The sequence below is a fragment of the Carassius carassius genome, chromosome 34, assembly GCF_963082965.1.
Source record: "Carassius carassius chromosome 34, fCarCar2.1, whole genome shotgun sequence".
In the NCBI taxonomy this organism is placed as follows: Eukaryota; Metazoa; Chordata; class Actinopteri; order Cypriniformes; family Cyprinidae; genus Carassius; species Carassius carassius.
Genome location: NC_081788.1, coordinates 23,966,901 through 23,985,747, shown reverse-complemented (window position 1 = coordinate 23,985,747; position 18,847 = coordinate 23,966,901). Strand labels below are relative to the sequence as shown.

The 18,847-nt window shown below is 35.3% G+C and overlaps 2 protein-coding genes across 6 annotated transcripts in view; one reads left to right on the top strand and one right to left on the bottom strand.

Moving 5' to 3' along the window:
* Positions 1-200: 200 nt before the first annotated feature.
* On the top strand, positions 201-13,192 carry LOC132114807 (tyrosine-protein kinase JAK2-like). 3 transcript variants are annotated; one of them, XM_059523141.1, is made up of 24 exons: positions 201-476; positions 1,550-1,756; positions 2,091-2,208; positions 3,033-3,150; positions 3,340-3,485; positions 3,575-3,875; positions 4,226-4,348; positions 4,685-4,842; positions 4,934-5,045; positions 5,280-5,460; positions 5,786-5,910; positions 6,162-6,293; positions 6,632-6,719; positions 6,942-7,066; positions 8,142-8,280; positions 8,699-8,847; positions 9,039-9,189; positions 9,727-9,860; positions 10,124-10,313; positions 10,509-10,633; positions 10,767-10,939; positions 11,661-11,778; positions 11,974-12,087; positions 12,261-13,192. In XM_059523141.1, the coding sequence occupies exons 2-24, from the start codon at positions 1,570-1,572 to the stop codon at positions 12,378-12,380; spliced, it is 3,327 nt and encodes a 1,108-aa protein (XP_059379124.1). In that variant the 5' UTR covers positions 201-476; positions 1,550-1,569; the 3' UTR covers positions 12,381-13,192. The 3 variants fall into 3 exon arrangements, with proteins under 3 accessions (XP_059379124.1, XP_059379123.1, XP_059379125.1); XM_059523140.1 differs by having other exon boundaries at positions 1,547-1,756; XM_059523142.1 differs by lacking the exons at positions 201-476; positions 1,550-1,756; positions 2,091-2,208 and having other exon boundaries at positions 3,047-3,150; positions 3,326-3,485.
* A 2,074-nt stretch (positions 13,193-15,266) lies between these two features.
* LOC132114806 (N-acetyllactosaminide beta-1,3-N-acetylglucosaminyltransferase 3-like) overlaps positions 15,267-18,847 on the bottom strand; it is a 33,774-nt gene continuing 30,193 nt past the window's right edge. For all 3 annotated transcript variants that reach the window (XM_059523136.1, XM_059523137.1, XM_059523138.1), the window contains exon 2: positions 15,267-16,746. In XM_059523136.1, coding sequence (XP_059379119.1) covers positions 15,623-16,746 — 1,124 coding nt within the window. In that variant the 3' untranslated portion in view covers positions 15,267-15,622. The remainder of the gene's footprint in view (positions 16,747-18,847) is intronic.

The window sequence follows — 18,847 nt, the reverse complement described above, 5'->3', positions numbered from 1 at the left end:
GAAGATACAACTCAGTTGTGCTCTACAGGCAGAAATAACAAACCCACCGCTCACTAGCAGAGAAAGAGGAAACCACAGTTTCACTCTTCCCACGTAAAGAAAGCAACAAACCCAGCAGCTCCAGCAAACACCCTCCCACCTTCTATCTCTTTCTCTCTCTCACACTTAAAAATACACAATGCTTGCACTTCATGATATGCAGAGGTGGCTCTGTGTTCAGTTTATAACCTGGTCACAGATCTAGAAACTGAGATGCCAGATAAGGTTGACCAGTAGGCTAAAGAAACATCAAGTGGCATCATTCTTGCTAAAGTAGTCTGGAAATGATGTGCCTTTGTGGTTTGCCTCTTGCCGGAAATGAGTCTCATTTGATCCCTCCCACCAGAGGCTTACAACAGTGAAACCGGAGTGAAATTTACACAGCTCTTCGCATCAACATGAACAAATCATTAATGTTTCTTCTTAAATAACTTCAGGTAACACCTCTCAGTTGTCTTTATTAGAATCGTAAAATGATAAATACCTTGTAACTGAACTGCCATTTCTGAGCATATGCCAGTGGAAGTCATGTGACTACAAACATACATTTTGTGACTGTGGCGTTGTATGTTTCATATTTGTTTGTACTCGTATTATTGTATTATTGGAATATAAACAGATGTATTTCTGTAATAGTATGTTTTATTTATAAATTTAACAGCTAAGGTCATTATTGAAACCAAATTAAACTTGTGTAAACTAACCTTAACTTAAAATACTTTATGTATATCAAATTCTTTACTGTTAATGGCTTAATTTAGGAAATATCCGGGAAAACACCCTTGATTTAGTTTGTTGCGGAAAGTACAGATCGTCAACATGAGAAGGATGAGCTCACTTCGATCAAGCATATGAGCATCACGGTTCTAAGAACTGGCATTAAAAATAATCCACTGCTTTACAGTAGATTGCTATCGGCTTCTGCTTTGTCTATTGCTTAGAGTAGATCTCAAGTTCTTTTGAGCTCAAGTTTGCTGTATTTATGTTTGGGGTCTCGGGGGTCCTAATGATTAGACCCTAATGAGTATTTAAATTTAACCCTCTGTTGAATCCCTAAGTGCATACACTTTTTCTAAAATGGAACTGTTGTCTAAACAGAAACAATGCTTCTGTTTAAGGTCAGTTTTTTATAGCCAGTGCCTCTGAGACCCCCAGCAGAAGAAATGTAACATTTTAGTTTATTATTATTATTCAGGATCTGTGATCAAATTGGCATTTTATCAATAATCAGTCATGAGATTAGCAAAAGTCAACCAAATGCCTTAATAATGTTTTTGTACATGTTGAAATGGTTTTATAAAGCCCCAAACAGAACATCAGAGTTCATTTAAAACTTTACAATCGCTTCTAACATCAAAATAATTCACTTTTTATCAGAAAGAACCATTTGTATCGTTTTAATTACACCCTATTTTGAGTTGCATGCATTATTTTGGAAAATAAATTGTGGTAAATGAACAACTGCATCTGATGAGATGAAATGATCTAGTCCTTTCCATCCAATCAGAAGATTTCATTTGTGAGAAGACCATGAGTAAAGAGGAAGAGGTGCCCTTGATGAAGTGCGAAAGGGCTGGCAGTCAGAAGTCCAGCTATGACTCTGCCCTTCAGGTGCACCTGTACTACAGCCCCAGCTTAAATTCAGAGACCACCTTCACCATCCCCACCGGACACATCACAGCGGAGAGCGTGTGTGCGCTTGCTGCTAAAGCCAGCGGTGAGACACTAACACACTGTCACACACAACATAATCTAAACGGGTTAAAGATGTCTGTTGTTCAAAGGTCAAAATCTTCCGTTATATACATCTGTTGTCAGTATCTAAAAAGCTTTTTAAATAAAGGTGCAACAAGCATTACAACAGTGTTGATGATAACTTTTATGAGGTCAACCTCTATCTTTTAGATGATTCTGTACGTCTCTGCATAGAAATGACAGTTTAAACTAAAATCTGCTCATATGTTTGGTTTTTCTAATCTTTTAATTAAATACATTTAAAAGGGTTGTGCACCAGCCTTAGAACTAACTGAATGGAATATTAATATTTTTAGGAATTCGCCCTGTGTTCCACAACCTGTTTGCTTTGGGATCAGAGGACCTGTCATACTGGTATCCACCAACTCATGTTTTTAAGAGCGAGGAAAACGTCAAAGTTCACTACAGAGTGAGGTAAACAGCTGTAATAATCATATTTTTTATTTATAAATAGCTTATTCTTACTGACTATTTGAGTTTCTTTATTTACTATTCATGTCATTCATTTTCATTTAATTTGCAAATGCCTGTTATGTAAAGATTTATCTTTAACCTTGTCCTTGACCTAGACTTCAGTCTTAAAGTAAATTTATCATATTATATATTTAAAACTGATGATGTGATGATGTAAAAAAGTGAAATAATAAACTAAAGTGAGTAAAGTAACACTAATCTGAAATGTCAATACTTCATAATTATTTATATCAATGTTTATTTCAAGTGTTGTGTCATTTCCATCACAAACAAAAATTATGGACTTAATAAAGTTTTTTCAAAAGTTAGTGTGCTTTAGTGTACTATAAGACAACAATGTCTGTGAAGAGCATAAATAAGATAAATATGACACATAATGTGTAAAGAAAAAATACAAATAAAAAAAAAAGTTATTTAACACCTTATGTGAAAAAAATGATGCACAATAACAGAATATTTTCATTGTAAAATTACTAAAATTATAGAATTATTCGGTGATGCTCTGATATGCATTGTTGACCATTGCATTGTGAACTGAAAAATATGAAAATAAATTTTTGGTAACTGAAATAAAGCTGAAATAAAAATAAACACTGAAAACAAAAGAAAACTTAAAATATTAATAAATACTGTAATAGTATACAAATAAAACTAAAATAATTGCTAGTGGAAAAATTCAATAGTAAGAAAGTGAAAGGTGTTTTAGAGATAAACATGTAAATTGACAGTTTTCTGTAATTGTAAAGCTTATTTCTGTGTTTAAGGTTTTTCTTCTTAAGCTGGTTTGGTCAAGGGTCCAAAGCATCGTACCGCTTTAGCCTCAGGAGAGGACGAATCTGTGCTGTACTGGACTACTGCGTCATTGACTATCTTTTTGCTCAGGTATAGCACAGTAATCTGCTTGAATGTAAAATGAACACCCAGGTTTATGTGCCTCTGTCCTGCTGATGCTCGCTCACTAAACTATTTGTATGATTCAAATCATTTAATTTAAATGTGCCATAAAAATGCTGACTCAACTATTCGGGATCATTTACCTTCCCGTCTGACTGTACAGTCTACCTGTTTCAGTCCCGCAGTGATTTTGTGTCTGGACGTGGCGGGATTTCACCTGCCTTGAGTTTGCAGCAGGAATGTTTGGGAATGGCAGTGCTGGATCTGTGGCGTATGGCTAAAGAGAGAAACCAGAGCCTTGGTGAGATCTGCAATACAACAAGGTAACATGAGAAACTGAGGAAGTCTCATATAAGTGGATGGTGGATGGTGTACATCCAACATAACATTTCAATGTCAAATCTCATTCCAGCTACAAGTCCTGCCTCCCAGAGACCCACAGACAAGATATACAACGTATGAGCCGCCTGGCGCGATATCAAATCCGAAAAACGCTGAAGCGTTTCCTAAAGAAGCTTAGCAAATGCCCGGCTGGTGAACGCAACCTTAAGCTGAAGTACCTGATGGAGCTGAGTGGGTTGGAGCCGAATTATGGTTCAGAAAGCTTCACTTTGCATCACTCTGGATGGTTAGAGCAGAGTGAGCAGCATAGGGTCAAATCCGTGCGAGTGTCTGGAGAAGGAGGGATTCAGATACAGACCAAAGAGAGCCAGGTAGCATTTCTTTTGCCTGAAGAAAATGTATCATGGTTTCCACATTTTAATACCAAGCAGTACAGCTGTTTTCAACATTGATAATAATAGAAAATACTCCTTGAGCAGCAAATCAGCATATTAGAATGATTTAAAGGATCATGTGACACTGAAAACTGGAGTTATGGCTGGTGAAAATTCAGTTTTTCTATCACAGAATTAAATGATTTTTTAAATATATTAAAACAGAAAACAGTTATTTTAAACTGTGATAATGTTTAACAATAAACCCTAAACTTTTAAATGGCAGTCTATGTACAGCAGATTTGCACTCTGTTATTTACTGAGCTCCCTCTGGTATATGTTCACAGGAATGGCAGACGTTTTGTGACTTCCCCCAGATCACCGACATTAGTATTAAGCGTCTTTCTCAAGATCAGATGCCCCTGGAAGGAAGGGTGGTCACTCTTTCACGCCAGGACGACCAGTGCATGGTAGTGGCATTTATATATATATATATATATATATATATATATATATATATATATGTATGTATATATATATATGTATGTATATATATATATATATATATATATATATATATATATATATATATATATACACACTTTTTTTGAGTATGAACACATAAACTTATTAGAAAAGGAAGCAAACTTCTCCACTGATAGTAACAGTGGTAGTTACTCATTTGCCATTTTGATTAACCAAGGTTTGATGAATAAACTAAATTCAAACTTGTCCTTTTTGTTGAATTCTTCATTTTATAGAAGTTCATTTTAAATTGTGTATTCTGTTTCTCTTTTCACCAATAGGAGGCTGAGTTCCACACCCTAACTGAGGCTCTGTCCTTTGTATCTCTGGTTGATGGATATTTTAGGTTGACTACAGATTCGACTCACTATTTCTGTGCAGAAGTTGCCCCGCCGAGCTTGCTGGAGGACATACATAATTACTGCCATGGCCCGATCACGTACTACTCAGTTTCATATTTCACCATATGGTACAATTAGAGAGGAAATGACTAAGTAATAAACACAGTTTTGTCTGTGTGTTTTCTAAAGGTCCGAGTTTGCGGTGCACAAACTTAAGAAAGCTGGAGCCAAAAATGGGATGTTCCTGTTACGTCACAGTCCCAAGGACTTTGACAAGTACTTCCTCACTGTTTGCATACAGGTATCAGTCTTGCTGGACTCATACAAACAGCGTAAACCCCCAGCCTTTGGGTTTCAACAGGAAGTTACAAAACAAAAGCACATGATTCATAACTCCAATCTCCACTTCCTATGTATTACTGCTTAGTAGTATTATAATGCGAATTACTCAATCAACTTGATCATTTTATTTTGTTAGAACTGTTAATGACTAGACTCCGTTGTTATATATCTTAACTTCTGGATGTTCCAACAGACTCCTTTAGGGATGGACTACAAGGACTGTCTAATAGAAAAAAATGAGAAGTTTATCCTGGCCGGGATCCACAACTCATTCTGTAGTCTAAAACAGCTCACAGACTTCTATCAGCACAGCACGCTTCTCATGTCAGACATCCCCGTCACCCTGGGCAAGTGCTGCCCACCCAGACCAAAAGGTGGAACATTTCTATTCAACATTTGCTTTTTACATCTTAATGGTTATCTTTTATATACAGTATATAAAAAATAGACAGCAAGGGTTCTTTGGGATTTAAAGAGGATTTCCTTTTTTTTTTTCAACATGTCATATTTAATCAAATAAACTGCATAACCAATGTAAAAATATAACTTGGGGAAAAGTTTTTTTTTTTTTTTTTTTTTTTTTAAATCTTTTTAAGGTTTTTTATTTTTATTGTACTGTTTCTTACTATTTTTACATATTATATATATATATAACTTATTTCTTTATTTTTATTGTGCTCTGTCTTGTCTTCATTGCAGAACTTACCAACATGATCATCCTTCGTAACAGCAGTATGACTGAGATGCCCAGTTCCCCCATGTTACAGAGACACAAACCAAGCCACATGCAGTTCCACATGATTAAACATGAGGATCTCACCTGGGTACATTTATACATTTTTATAAGCGTTTAAGTATGTTTTCATTTATGAAAGTCGCTAGTTTAAAGGCATGAAAACACTATTTATTCATTTACAATTATTTATTATTTCTTTATTTATTATTTTCAAACTGTAGCCGTTGACTGAAAGCAACTGAAAGTGCTTGCTTTTAGAGATTTCAAAATATGAATTTTAAAAACAGTATGTCTAATCTCAAAACAGCTCAAGTCAAACAACTTTCTATCTCCTGACAGAGCGAAAGCTTAGGTCAAGGTTCCTTCACGCATATCTTTAGAGGCAGTAAGACAGACCAGCGGGATGGAGTGACACACTCCACAGAGGTTCTTCTGAAGGTCCTGGATGCAAATCATAAAAACTGCTGGGAGGTGTGTTTTCAGTCGTGAAACAAATGCTGAATACGTTAATTTACAATAAAAAGACAATATCCAGTAAAGCGCTTCCTCAAATAGCTACTTTGGCATAGAGAAATTTGCATTTCACATTACGGGACAATTCACGACAATGTTCTGCTTGATTCAGAATACTGTAGTATTAATGAATGAGAGATTTAACAAATGCCTTTAAAATGCAAAGAAAAAATGACAACAATGACTTAGAATTAATGAGCAAGTGGAAATAATAGTTTTGCTTTATTTGACTGAAGAGAAAAAAAAAAATTTTTGAGCCACGTGATTAATGGTTTATTCTTACTGCTGTTTTCAAGTCGTTTTTTGAGGCGGCCAGTTTGATGAGTCAAATTTCCCACAAGCACCTTCTCCTGGTATATGGCATCAGTGTGCACAAATCCAAAAGTAAGTGTTTTATGCTTTTTAAGAAACACTCTTTTATCAAAGTCTAAACACAAGAGGGCAAACCCTTAGAAAGCAATTAAAAGTCTGTGTACTGACCTCAGCTCTTTGAATCTTCTTGAACTCTGAGTGGATCTAGAGGGTCTTTGGTGACGCTGGTTGCCTGTCGAAGTGCCTGTGAATACAGTCGTGTCAGTAAAGTGTGTCCTCCTCTGACCCTTGCAGACATCATGGTGCAGGAGTTTGTGGAGCATGGTGCACTGGACCTGTATCTAAAGAGGAGCACGTCTGTGTCAGTCAGTTGGAAATTAGACGTGGCCAAACAACTGGCCTGTGCTCTCAACTTCCTGGTGAGAAATATTCATGCATGATAAATTGGCTGCTGATTATGAAATATGGAAGTTTATCAGTTATGTTTTAATTTATCAGTACTGGTTTATATTTACCAGTCAATATAGAGCATTACATTTTTGACAGTTGTTTAAATTTTAGATTACTTTCCTATTAATCTAGGGTTAATTTAAAGAAATAGTGCTAGATTACAGAAAATATTTTAAAGGTTTACACGGCCCTGTGTCTGTCACAAGACATTTTTTCATTACCAAACATCAAAATGATCAGCCATCCAATCATTTTAAATCCAATTAATTATCACAACGTTAATAAAAATTGACAACTATTGCTTTCAGTGTTTTTGTTTTGGATATTAAATGGTTAATTAGTGTTCCTGTAGCTCAAGTGGTAGAGCATTGCATAGTAAGAGCAAGGTTAGGGGTTCGATTCCCGGGGAACATGTTAGGAGAAAATTGTTAGCCTGAATGCAGTGTAAGTTGCTTTTAGCTACTGCTGAATGCATAATTTTAAATAAGCAGATTTTTTAGTTTTATTGCCAATCAGCCATAACATGAACATAATTATTGTCTTATTGGTTTTAGCTAGACATTTAATACAGTCGCAAATGAGAACATGCCCCTATAATATAAGATACAAAATACTATTCAAAATGTAGTCAGTAAGATTTTTAAAAATGTTTTTGAAAGACGTCTTTTGTACTCAACAAGGCTACATTCATTTGATCAAAAACACAGTAAAAACAGTAAATGGTGAATTATTATTACAATTTAAAATACCTGTTTTCTATAGATTTTTTATTGATTTTAAAATGTAATTTATATCCTTGCTGGATGAAAATACTAATTAAATAAACCCATCTCATTGACTTTTGAACATTAATTTAAAGAGGTATATATGCATACTATGCATAATATTAAAAGGATATAACCTTTGTGGAGCCAAATGAATCAAAAAGCTGCAGAATCAAGAATCTTTCATTTAAAAGCTCATATTGATTGAATTGTGTACTTGAGGGGATGCATCCCAGCCCTTATTTATTTTTATTTTTATATTTTTTTTTGCCGTGTGCAGGAGGAGAAGAAAATTGCACATGGGAATATTTGTGCAAAGAATCTGCTGTTGGCCAGAGAGGGAGACCTATCCACTGATAACTCGCCCTTCATTAAACTTAGTGACCCTGGTATCAGCATGGCCTTGCTGGGCAAAGACGGTAATTATATTACACACTAAATCGAATGTCAAAACAATGAAGATGAATACTAAATTCATTTTACTCTTAACCCGCTGACTTCTAGAATAATTAGTATTTTTAAAAGAATACTTGAGAGAATAATAATAGATTCTTTATTCAGTTTTCAGTTGGGATTATATTACACCAAGGGTGTTAAACTCAGTTCCTGGAAGGCCAAAGCCCTGCAGAGTTTAGTTTCAGCCCTTAATAAGCACACCTGATCCAGCTAATCAAGTCCTTCAGGCTTATTTTTAAACTACATGGTATGTACAGTAAGCAGGGTTGGAACTAAACTCTGCAGGTCTGGGGCCCTCCAGGAATTGAGATCTGCACCCCAGGAATACGCTACAACATGACTATGTATAATACAATAAAATGCACATTTCTGTGAATCCAGTGGTGTTAGACAGAATCCCATGGGTTGCCCCGGAGGTTCTGGATACACTTGAGATTGAACTGGAGTGTGACAAGTGGAGTTTTGGGACAACCTTGTGGGAGATTTTCAATAATGGAGAAGCTCCGTTGCAGGGCCTGGACCCCATACAAGTACAGACACCTCATGTTATTATAGAACACAGCATAATGAATTAAGTGTACATTTTCTTAAGGATGTAATTTTTTCTTAAGGTTGTTGTTATACATTGCAGATAAAAAGCCACAAAATGTAAAATATACTCAGGTAATGTGTCTCCAGCATGGTGTTGTGGTACCTAACAGCTGCTGTCCTTTGAATCCAGAAGCAGCAGTTTTATGAGTGCTTCTCAAACCTGCCTGCTCTGGAGTGGGCTGAGCTGGCCGACCTGATCTCTCAGTGCATGCAGTACCAGCCTGAGCTCAGACCGTCCTGCCGAAGCATTATCCGCCAACTTAACAGCCTCATCACTTCAGGTAACACAAAGATGTACACCAGCACCTTCAGACAAAAAAAAAAGAAGAATTGTGGCTTGGCTTTTAAGGCCAGTTAGCGCCCCCTTTTTCACATGACACTGTTATTATTATACTGTTGGTATATCTTTTTTATATACAATACTAAATATGTTATTAATTTAAATTATTAAATACATGTTATGAATGTATTATTATTTTCAAATAATTTTTACATTTATTTGTTTGTTATTTAATGTATACATCTCGTATTATATTAAATATTTCCAAGTATACAAATATACAAGTATCAAAATGTAAATTTTTTATATATTTAATACATGATAATGTACTAGTAAGTGTTTTTATTAATTTTTGACATCTAAGTAATATATTAAAATATGGTATAATTTGTTTTATTAAAAAAATAATACAAAATAATAGTTCTGATTATTATCGAGGTTCAAATGGTTTAATAACATGTGTTCCTGGTTATATTTGAAATAATGATTCATACATCTTGGCTAGATTTGTAATAAAACATATGGGAACAATTTGTAGATTATGAGATCCTTCATGCGACTGGCACACTTCCCAAGAGCGATGGCTTCTGGAGAAGACCGAACATCTTCAGAAAGCAACAACAGGATGTTTTTGAGGAGCGATACCTGCGATTCATCTCTGTCCTGGGAAAGGTACAACAAAAAAAGCACAGAGAATCTGATGATACCATTACAATTATAGATTACAATTACATTATGTTTTCTTAACTTAATGCATTAGTTGCAGTTATTTCAATTTTCATTTAAAATCATGATGCATTTTGCTCTTTCACAATTCAAACTCACTTTCATAACCAAATAGTGATGATTATTAGTGCAACTATTGATTTCCAAACAGAAATTGAGAGAAAAATGAAGGCTGATGTTTTTAACTGTGTGCACGTGTGTGTGTTTAGGGTAACTTTGGCAGTGTTGAGCTTTGTCGTTATGATCCGTGGGGTGATAACACTGGAGATCTGGTAGCTGTCAAGGAACTTCAACCAGACAAACAGGCCAACATGGCAGACTTCCAGAAAGAGATCCAGACCATCAGCTCCATGCACTGTGACTATATTGTCAAATACAAGGGCATCTGCTACAGCGCAGGTCAGACTACTTTTGATGATTACCAATCAATTTCCAATCGGCACACATTCTGTAAGAAAAATAGAAAAGGCACTGGTAATTTCCCGCCAGGACAATTCCTTTAACCCTAAAACACAAAACAATGCATAGCATAACTGAAATATGTGAAAAACACCTGTTAATAGTCAATAATCCTTATTTTTGAACTCCTCACAGGCCGACTCAGCACAAAACTGGTGATGGAATATCTTCCGTTCGGCAGTCTGATTGGATATATGGAGAAGCACAGACAGAACGTGTGCACCCGAAGACTGCTGCTCTTTGCCTCGCAGATCTGTAAGGTACAAACAGCCTAACCAACAATAGTACAAACTATAGAGGGTTCACTCAGTCCTTTTTCTAATCATAGGTCAGTTTATTAATTTGTTTGTGGATCTTTACACATCTAAACAGCTCTGTAACATTCTTATGTAGGGGATGGAGTACTTGCAAAGCATGCGTTATGTTCACCGTGATCTAGCTGCTCGCAATATCCTAGTCGCCAGTGACACTCTGGTGAAAATTGCCGACTTTGGGCTCACGAAGATCATCCCAGTGGATAAAGAGTACTACCGTGTCACGCAGCCAGGAGAAAGCCCTATTTTCTGGTAAGGATTACATCACACTCTTCAGAGTTCAGGTAGAAAACACAATTGGCGTGCAATACATTTAATCCAAACACACAACCCAGCAAACAAAATAAGTTCTTAGAACGTTTTGCTAACATTCCCTTAAAATAATTAGAACGTTATCTCTGAACGCACAAAACATTCAGATTTAAAATGTTTCAGAAATCTTGGTTATGTATCTTTTAATGCATAATCGAAGCTGAACTAACCTGTAATATTATTTTTGTCACCCGTGGAGTGAACCAAGCAAAAAAAAAAAAAAAAGAGTCACAGATATATTTGAATATCATTCATAATATTTCACATCTACATTCACTAGCTCGTAATCCTTGTGTTGTTTTACAGTCATTTTTAATGATACCCACAATACCCAGTTTTCAGCCAATTGGTTGAAAAAAAAATGGAAAGGGAACATTCAATTTTATCATTTTGCGAACATTATAAGAACGTTACTTTTGAATGCTCTCTGAACATTCTGAAACAGGTAGCACCATTTAAAAAACACAACTAAAGGAAATGTTAACTAAAAACATTCCATGAAAGATGTATAAATAATGTTTTTGTGTCTTTGCTTTGAGAACATTATTAAAGACCAGATAACCTCATAACTTGCCAACACATTAGCCAAAGTTCTAATGTTTTTTTTTTTTTTACTTATGTTATGTTTCAACATTGTTGTTTCATGTCCCATACTGTTCAGGTATGCACCTGAATCCATTTCAGAATTGAAATTCTCCCAAAAGTCAGACGTATGGAGTTTCGGCATTGTTCTACATGAGCTCTTCTCTTACTGCGACATCAGTCGAAACCCCAAAAGAGTGAGTAAATGAAGCTCCATATAATGATGCTGCTACTGTATGAGTACAGTGGCTGGGAGGAAGTAGATGAATGACTGTCACCTTGAGAAACTCACACACACACACAAAGAAGATTCTGTCATCGTCAGCTCAATTTATGTTGTTCCAGAACTTTTAACGTGTTTAACCTGCTTTATTGTAAATCCTTTGATGCAGCTGTGTATGCAGAAGATAGGAAGTTATGTCCAGAGTCCGTCCATGGCTATCCATCTTCTTAATCTTCTCAAGGATAATTGGAGGCTACCAATGCCATCTCAGTGTCCACCAAAGGTGAAAATAAAAACAGATTTCTGTATGAATGTTTTTGTATGGGTCACATTGACCAATTGAATTGAGTTCCGTTGTGCATAGACATCAAGTTCATGCACCAAGCATATGATAGCTAAAGTACAAAACAAATATAAGGGTAACGTAAGTTACAGTTTTGTTTTGTTTTCTTTCAGGTGCACAGTATTATGATGCAGTGTTGGGAGTTCAACAGCGAGGACAGACCAAGCTTCTCCTCTCTACAGGACATGTTTGAAAATAGCCTGTTAGATGAGAGAGAGGGCTGTAAGGGGTAAAATTATAGTTACCCTAAACAGATCACTCTATTTTCAACATATATGTATATTTCATATACAATTGAGTTGATTTTAGGACATATTCTTACAGTAGCTTTTTAAGTGTTTTGTTTCCTTTCAAAACATAGTTACAGTAGATCAGCTTGCATATTCACAGTTAAGTTACATTTACAGAACTAGCATTACCTGTTTAATTGTATTCCTTAATAAAATGCATAGGACTGTTTGACTCTCAAAGATAAAGTCAAAATCAAGGCAATAGCTAGGAATACTGGGCCCTGTGCACTGAATTTGCTATGGAGCCCCCTCAAAATCACATTCGGTGGGGGTGGGGGGGGGGTTTAGATGTGATCGTAAAATGTAAATTAATATTCAGGGGTGGGGGATGCACTGAGCTTGAATGTTGTAGTGTGGGGCTGCGTTGGTGATTTTAAACAAAATCCTAATATTAAACAGCCGAAACACTTGTAAACAAACATACAAAATACGAAGAAAACAACATGTGGAAGAAAACTTAATATATATTTGTGCTTTTGTAATTTTAGCCCAATAATATTTGTTTTCTTTAATATTTGTATTATTTAAGGCAATTTTACTGTATATTAACCTCTAACGTATTTTCCATTTATATTCTGCAATATCAGGGTTTAACCTCTATAAATACTTATAATACATTTAATTACTTATAAACCGTTTGCTGCAGAGTGAGAACTTAAGGCATAAAGCATGTTACTTGTACCAGGTTTTTCAATGATATCTTTTCAAACATTATAAAAGACGACATTTAATAAAAGTGTAAATTTAAATGTTGATTTGATGTGGCAGTTATTATTAAATCTATAACAATGAGATAATAATTTGTTCAGGTTACCCATTTTCCAGCAATTGCAATAAATAAGGCAATCAAGCTTCAACAGAAAACTGTAAAAGCACAAAAAGTCACATAAAAATTATTATGAATTGTGTTTTTCATCTTCTGAAAGGTCTTCCGAGAAATATATTATAATGTAATGGAACAATAAACCCGTTTTCCGCTATTCATGTCTATTCTGGGCTGCTGCACCCAGAATTGTTCCTGTTGGGAACAAAGAACAACCAAGGGTTATTTTTTGTTGTTGTCCTGTAACATAAAAATAGTTAATGATTTGTTTGAGCACTTAAATCCTTGACTTGTTTTTCTGAAAGTTTATTTGTGCTCAGGTGATAAGAACCATGCTGACTGAGTGCTGCCGTTATTTTAATCCTTATAAAGGGAATTACTGGCATGCAAGAAATACTCTTGTCCTAAGTAGAAAACTGTGTTGTATAATATCTCAAATTATGTCACTCAAAAAGACGAATTACTTCAAAACTCTGAAATAATCTACCTTTATATATTAGACAGACCCATAATCTGGTTTAAAAATGTACTTTTACAGTTTGCTGTTAAACACAGTGTGAGAGCCGTTCACTTTTTTGTTGTTGGTTTTCTGTTGATGTTATATTTTATAAATGTTTGTACAGCACTTTGGTAAACACTTCTTGTTTAAAGAAAGTGCTTTATAAATAAACTTTGACCAAATGAGGTTTGGTCAAAGTTTAAAAAGATTCTGAAAAGATTCAGCTCTATTTGTATGATACAATCAAATAAACAAGCTTTTGATTAATCAAGTTGTACAGTGGTAACATGGGTCATATGGTTTAAATATGATTATTTTATGTTATTTTATGTTTGTTTTTTTTATTCCTGAACTTGGTGTAGTGATTAACTAGAAAAATAAAAATAGCACTTCATGAACAAAAGGCTGCCAACCCATGGAATTAGGAAACAACCAGAGAACTTGTTTTGCTTTCAGTATATTTAATTTGCACAGTTGGATGCTCTTATGTTTATGCATACTGAATAATAGACTTGTTTCAACAACAGGAAAAAAGAAATGTCAGACAAACTGCCTATAAAAATATCCCACACTAATACAGAAACATAACATTGTGTAGTAAGCACAAGAAAACCCTGACAAAACTGCATTATTTGCTTTCATTTTATTTGCTTTACTAAGATTTAATTGCTGTCTATTAAATGGCATGGCTGTAAGGTGAGAAATAAAGTTATTGTAAATTTTCATTGTGAGAAAAAAAAGTCTTCAAAACACAGCAAATAAGTGTATGTGTAATAAATATGTTTTTGCTAGGTTAAATCACCAAACAGCAGCAAAAAATCCACTAACAATAAGCTGGAAATCCCCAGATTTACAATCTACCTCAGTGTTATAAACATGTTCAGTCTTCATAGATAAAAAATACAGGTACCCGGAAAATGACTGAACTGAAATATAAATAACATGACAAATAAACATTACTGACATTAAATCTAGCCAAGGGATTCCCCCCCCCCCCCCCCCCCCCCCCCAAAAAAAAAAAAAATCTGTCATTGCGTTAAGCAGAGGAAAGAATTGCAAGCAGGTTTGGAACAACATGAGGGTGAGTGAATAATGACATCATTTTTATTTTTGGGAGAACTATAACTTTAAGTATTATAACTACATCTCAGTTTTATAAATAAGCTGACTGGCAAAGCTATAGCAGCGTTGAGGTACTGGAGTTATGTAAGCGTGAACTGTTCTGAGTGAGGGTCGTACTTCAGTGGAGTACAGCAAAGCAAACAAAGTCGCATCTACACAACCAACACCATGAGTAAATGTACATGATACCACATTTTATTATTATTTGACCTTTGAAGGTCGTATTTGGTATTACTAATACCAACTGTTCCAGACAAGTGTGTTTAAAATATAGTCTTTCAATATAATTTATATTCTAAAGCACATTGAAATTTACATGAAGAGCTGCTTCTAAGACAGTCTGGAGAAATGTAGGCTGTCAGAATAGCAGAATAGCAGTAAAGGTACTGCCCCAGTGACAACTTTTCAGTGACAATCTTTTTGTCTCAGAGTGCATTTAATTCCCCTGATAAAATTAGATTTTAAAGAGAATATAGATGTTTCTATATATCTATATACTGAGAAGCACTCTCAGGTTGCTTAAAAACAAGCATAAAGATTACGAAGACTATAATCACCATTGCTGAGAAAGGAATCAACCACCCTTTATAGCTGAAGTGCAACAGAGCACTATTTTACATTTTTAAAAGGCAATCATTTTGCCATGTTTTCGAATGTTTTAAAAAAGTCTTATTGCATTGTCCAGCAAGCTATTATGTTTCCATTTTAAAGTAATCACACTCCCTGTTAATTTATAAGACTTTATAAGGATTTTGTGCTTCCACATTGCAAACGTGGGTTTTGTATTTCATTCCACATCACAAAAATCATGTGCGGCAGAAATCTGTGGACTAAAATTATTTCTCTGTAATAGCAAGGGTGAAATTTGTCTACATTTTCAGCAGGGATATGCAGACCAGCAGTCCTTACACCAATGTGGGATGTAGGTTTGAGGCCAGCCTTTTGCAAACACATGCCCATGTAAACATCATCAATGGGCAGCAGATCTATAGAACGAGACATGCTGTAGATTGTTTTGGCCGTGAAGCCGGAGAGAAGAAAGCCTCCTCCGCCACAGTACGGAGGATAGCTTTCAGACTCCTGAACCTGCACCGGGACAAAGTATTTACTTGAAGGATTTCTGATAGGACCTACATTCTGGATGAGGTGCCCTGTAAAGAGATGTTTACTTCCATCGTTGCCCGTCTGACCTTGAAGATACTCAACCATGTTAAACGTATTAGCAAAAATGTCATCGTCTCCATTTAAAAGAAATCTGGTGTGTGGGCACCATCTTTCCATCCACTCTAAGAAAAGGATCTGCTTCAGTGTGAGGTTAAAGAAAGAATCATTGAAGTCCCACTGTAAAATGTCCTTGTTCTCACTGTTCTCCAGCTTCAATAGTTTATTCAACCTTTGCTTCTCAAAGCCTGTTCCACTTGTTCCGATAATGAAGACTCTCCGGATCCACACACCTTTGTGCAATCTTTCTTTAGCCCATGTTTTCCGCAGAACTTCTCGTCGATCGTAATTCTCTGGAGAACTCTTGATGACCAGCAGAAGGAAGACATTTGCAGAGTTTTGGGGTCCGCCACACTTATTAGGCATGTCAAGAAGCATGGGAAAACTCCTACAGTGTTGGTAAAGCAGGAAGTCTTTAATATGATTTGGCAGGGTAGAAAATCCATTCACATCATAAGCAGACATATTCTGCTGACAACTTGGATACACAGGCTGGATGGTTTCGTATCTGGGGAAACTGTCTTTGCTCTTCAGTGTTTGCTCATCATTTTCAAAACTGTTTTTATTCATGATAATGACCAGGCATACAACACCTGTCAGAAGTAGCACTATCATCTGAAAGATTTTCCTTCTCATCTTTGCACCTGTTTAAGAACAGAGAGACAATTCAAATTAATATTTACCAAATACAGAAGTGTTTGGACATCGCCAAGAACTTTACAATATGAATCACAGTACAAAACAAATTTGGGAAAATAATTACTATAATTTGAACTAATACTCAAATTTAAAACAAAAGTGTATGTATGTGTGTTTGTTATAGAACATTCAGCAGATGTTGACACTGGGGACAGGGGGGTCATGACCCTTGCGATTTTGAAAAGACAGCAATCGACCCCTGCACTTTTGATTAGGGAAAATTATGGCATTATTTTACTGGAACATGTAGAGTGCATCTTTGGAATTAAGAGCTTTTATGATATAAAACCTATAGAAATGGAACAACTGAATAAAGATAATCATCTTTATTTTTTTTTATTTAACATTCTTACAACTTCACTGAACTCCTTTTAATACTAGTTTAAAAGTTACAAAGTTCTTTTTTAAAGAAATATTGAAGGCTATGGTTCATTTTAGACAAATAAAGCAAACATTGAAAAGAAAACAAATTATGTCCATGGGTTTGCACATTGAATTTTGCCATCAACTGATCAGTGTTCATAAAATGCTCAGAAATCAGTGAATTTCTCAAACTTCATGAAGTTGTGGATAGGGTTGGGTATTGTTTGAATTGAATCCATTTAGATTCTGATTCTGCTTCTTGATTTCAATTCTTATCGATTCCCAGTTTAGATTCTAAAATTGTAAAAAATGTAAAAGTAAAAAAGAAAAACATTTTAACCTGTGTTCATTTAGCCTACTTACTGATCATTTGTTTGCAAAAATTAAAAAAATAAAATAAAATAAAATATTTATGTGCACTGTTTTGACAATAAAATCATTTTCATATTTACATACTTCCTTGACCAGTTTTTAGCCTAAGTACACAGTAAAAAACGTTGGGTTGTTTTTTTTAACCCAACCGTTGGGTTCCACATATTGGGTCAATGTGTTGGGTTATCTTAAAATTTGTTGTGTAATTTTTTTTCCGTCGCTGGGTTATTTTTAGTCACAACCCAGCTGTTGGGTTAAATATGTTTCCCTCTTCACTCTGGTTCAAATTTTAACGATCCAGTCAGCGACTCAACAGACATCAACAGCAGCCTGCATGATTACGAGGTAAGTAACTGTTAATATAATTGTATGATATAACTGTGATAACATTAAGTAATGTGTACTGATACGTTAATTGTAATTTTTTATACGTTAAAAAAGTTTTAATTCCCTTTAGTCCATTTTTTCCCCCACACAATCAGATCGATTGTACATGAATGCTGTTCCTGTTTGTTGGCTAGCCTTAATACATAAAAAGATTAGTTGCAAAACCGTTTAGATAAGTATTTCTTAGCGTTAATAAAAATGTATGGTGAAATGTGAAAGTTTGACTAAATCATTAGAATCAAGTTAGAAAAGCTGCACGGACCATTTATCGGATCGGACCAGTGAAAGAAGCTGCTCGAGAGAGCTGAGCTCACACATCAGTCATGCGACAGACAACAGACTCTGTGAGAATCGTTTGAATAAACCTGCAATTTTCTGTTATAAAAGTTCAAAACCCAGACGAAAGAAAAGAGCGCAGTCGTGAGGCAATCCGCTTTTCAGCGGATCATTTACAGTGTACTTTTGTTCCTCCCTACAAGTCTAAACTTAATGACCAAATCAGTCAAAGGGTAAAGGGTGGTAAAATTTACTCACATTAGCCAAATTTGTGAAAACTGGTTTAGTCTGTCTCTTAGTGCAAATGATAGTAGATCCCCACAAAGACTGTAAAAATGTAAACTGTATAAGCTTGTTTTTTTTTTTTTACTTGTGCTTTCTCTGTACTTTTGTCATTTAAAGGTGTTCGTGCAGAAATTGTCTTTAAAACCCTTCCTGCCATCCTGCCATCTGCACCATACTGCACAAATGGAAAAATGGTGTGCACATCATCCATGGAAATGAAGCGGTCTTTCATTGACATTCAACCTGTAAGTAAAAGCAACACTGCAAAATCATATGTTAAGATTACAGTGCCCTGTGTAGTCAAGTCAATCCAGAATCCACATGTCCTGGTGCTTGGTGACAACTCCTCCCAAGTTTTTATTA

Bases quoted from the DNA above. Each gene is read 5' to 3' on its own strand.
- LOC132114807 (XM_059523141.1), top strand. From the start codon at position 1,570: ATGAGTAAAGAGGAAGAGGTGCCCTTGATGAAGTGCGAAAGGGCTGGC. The intron at 3,151-3,339 runs GTATAGCACAGT...TACCTGTTTCAG, and splicing joins TTGACTATCTTTTTGCTCAG to TCCCGCAGTGATTTTGTGTC. The intron at 9,861-10,123 runs GTACAACAAAAA...GTGTGTGTTTAG, and splicing joins TCATCTCTGTCCTGGGAAAG to GGTAACTTTGGCAGTGTTGA.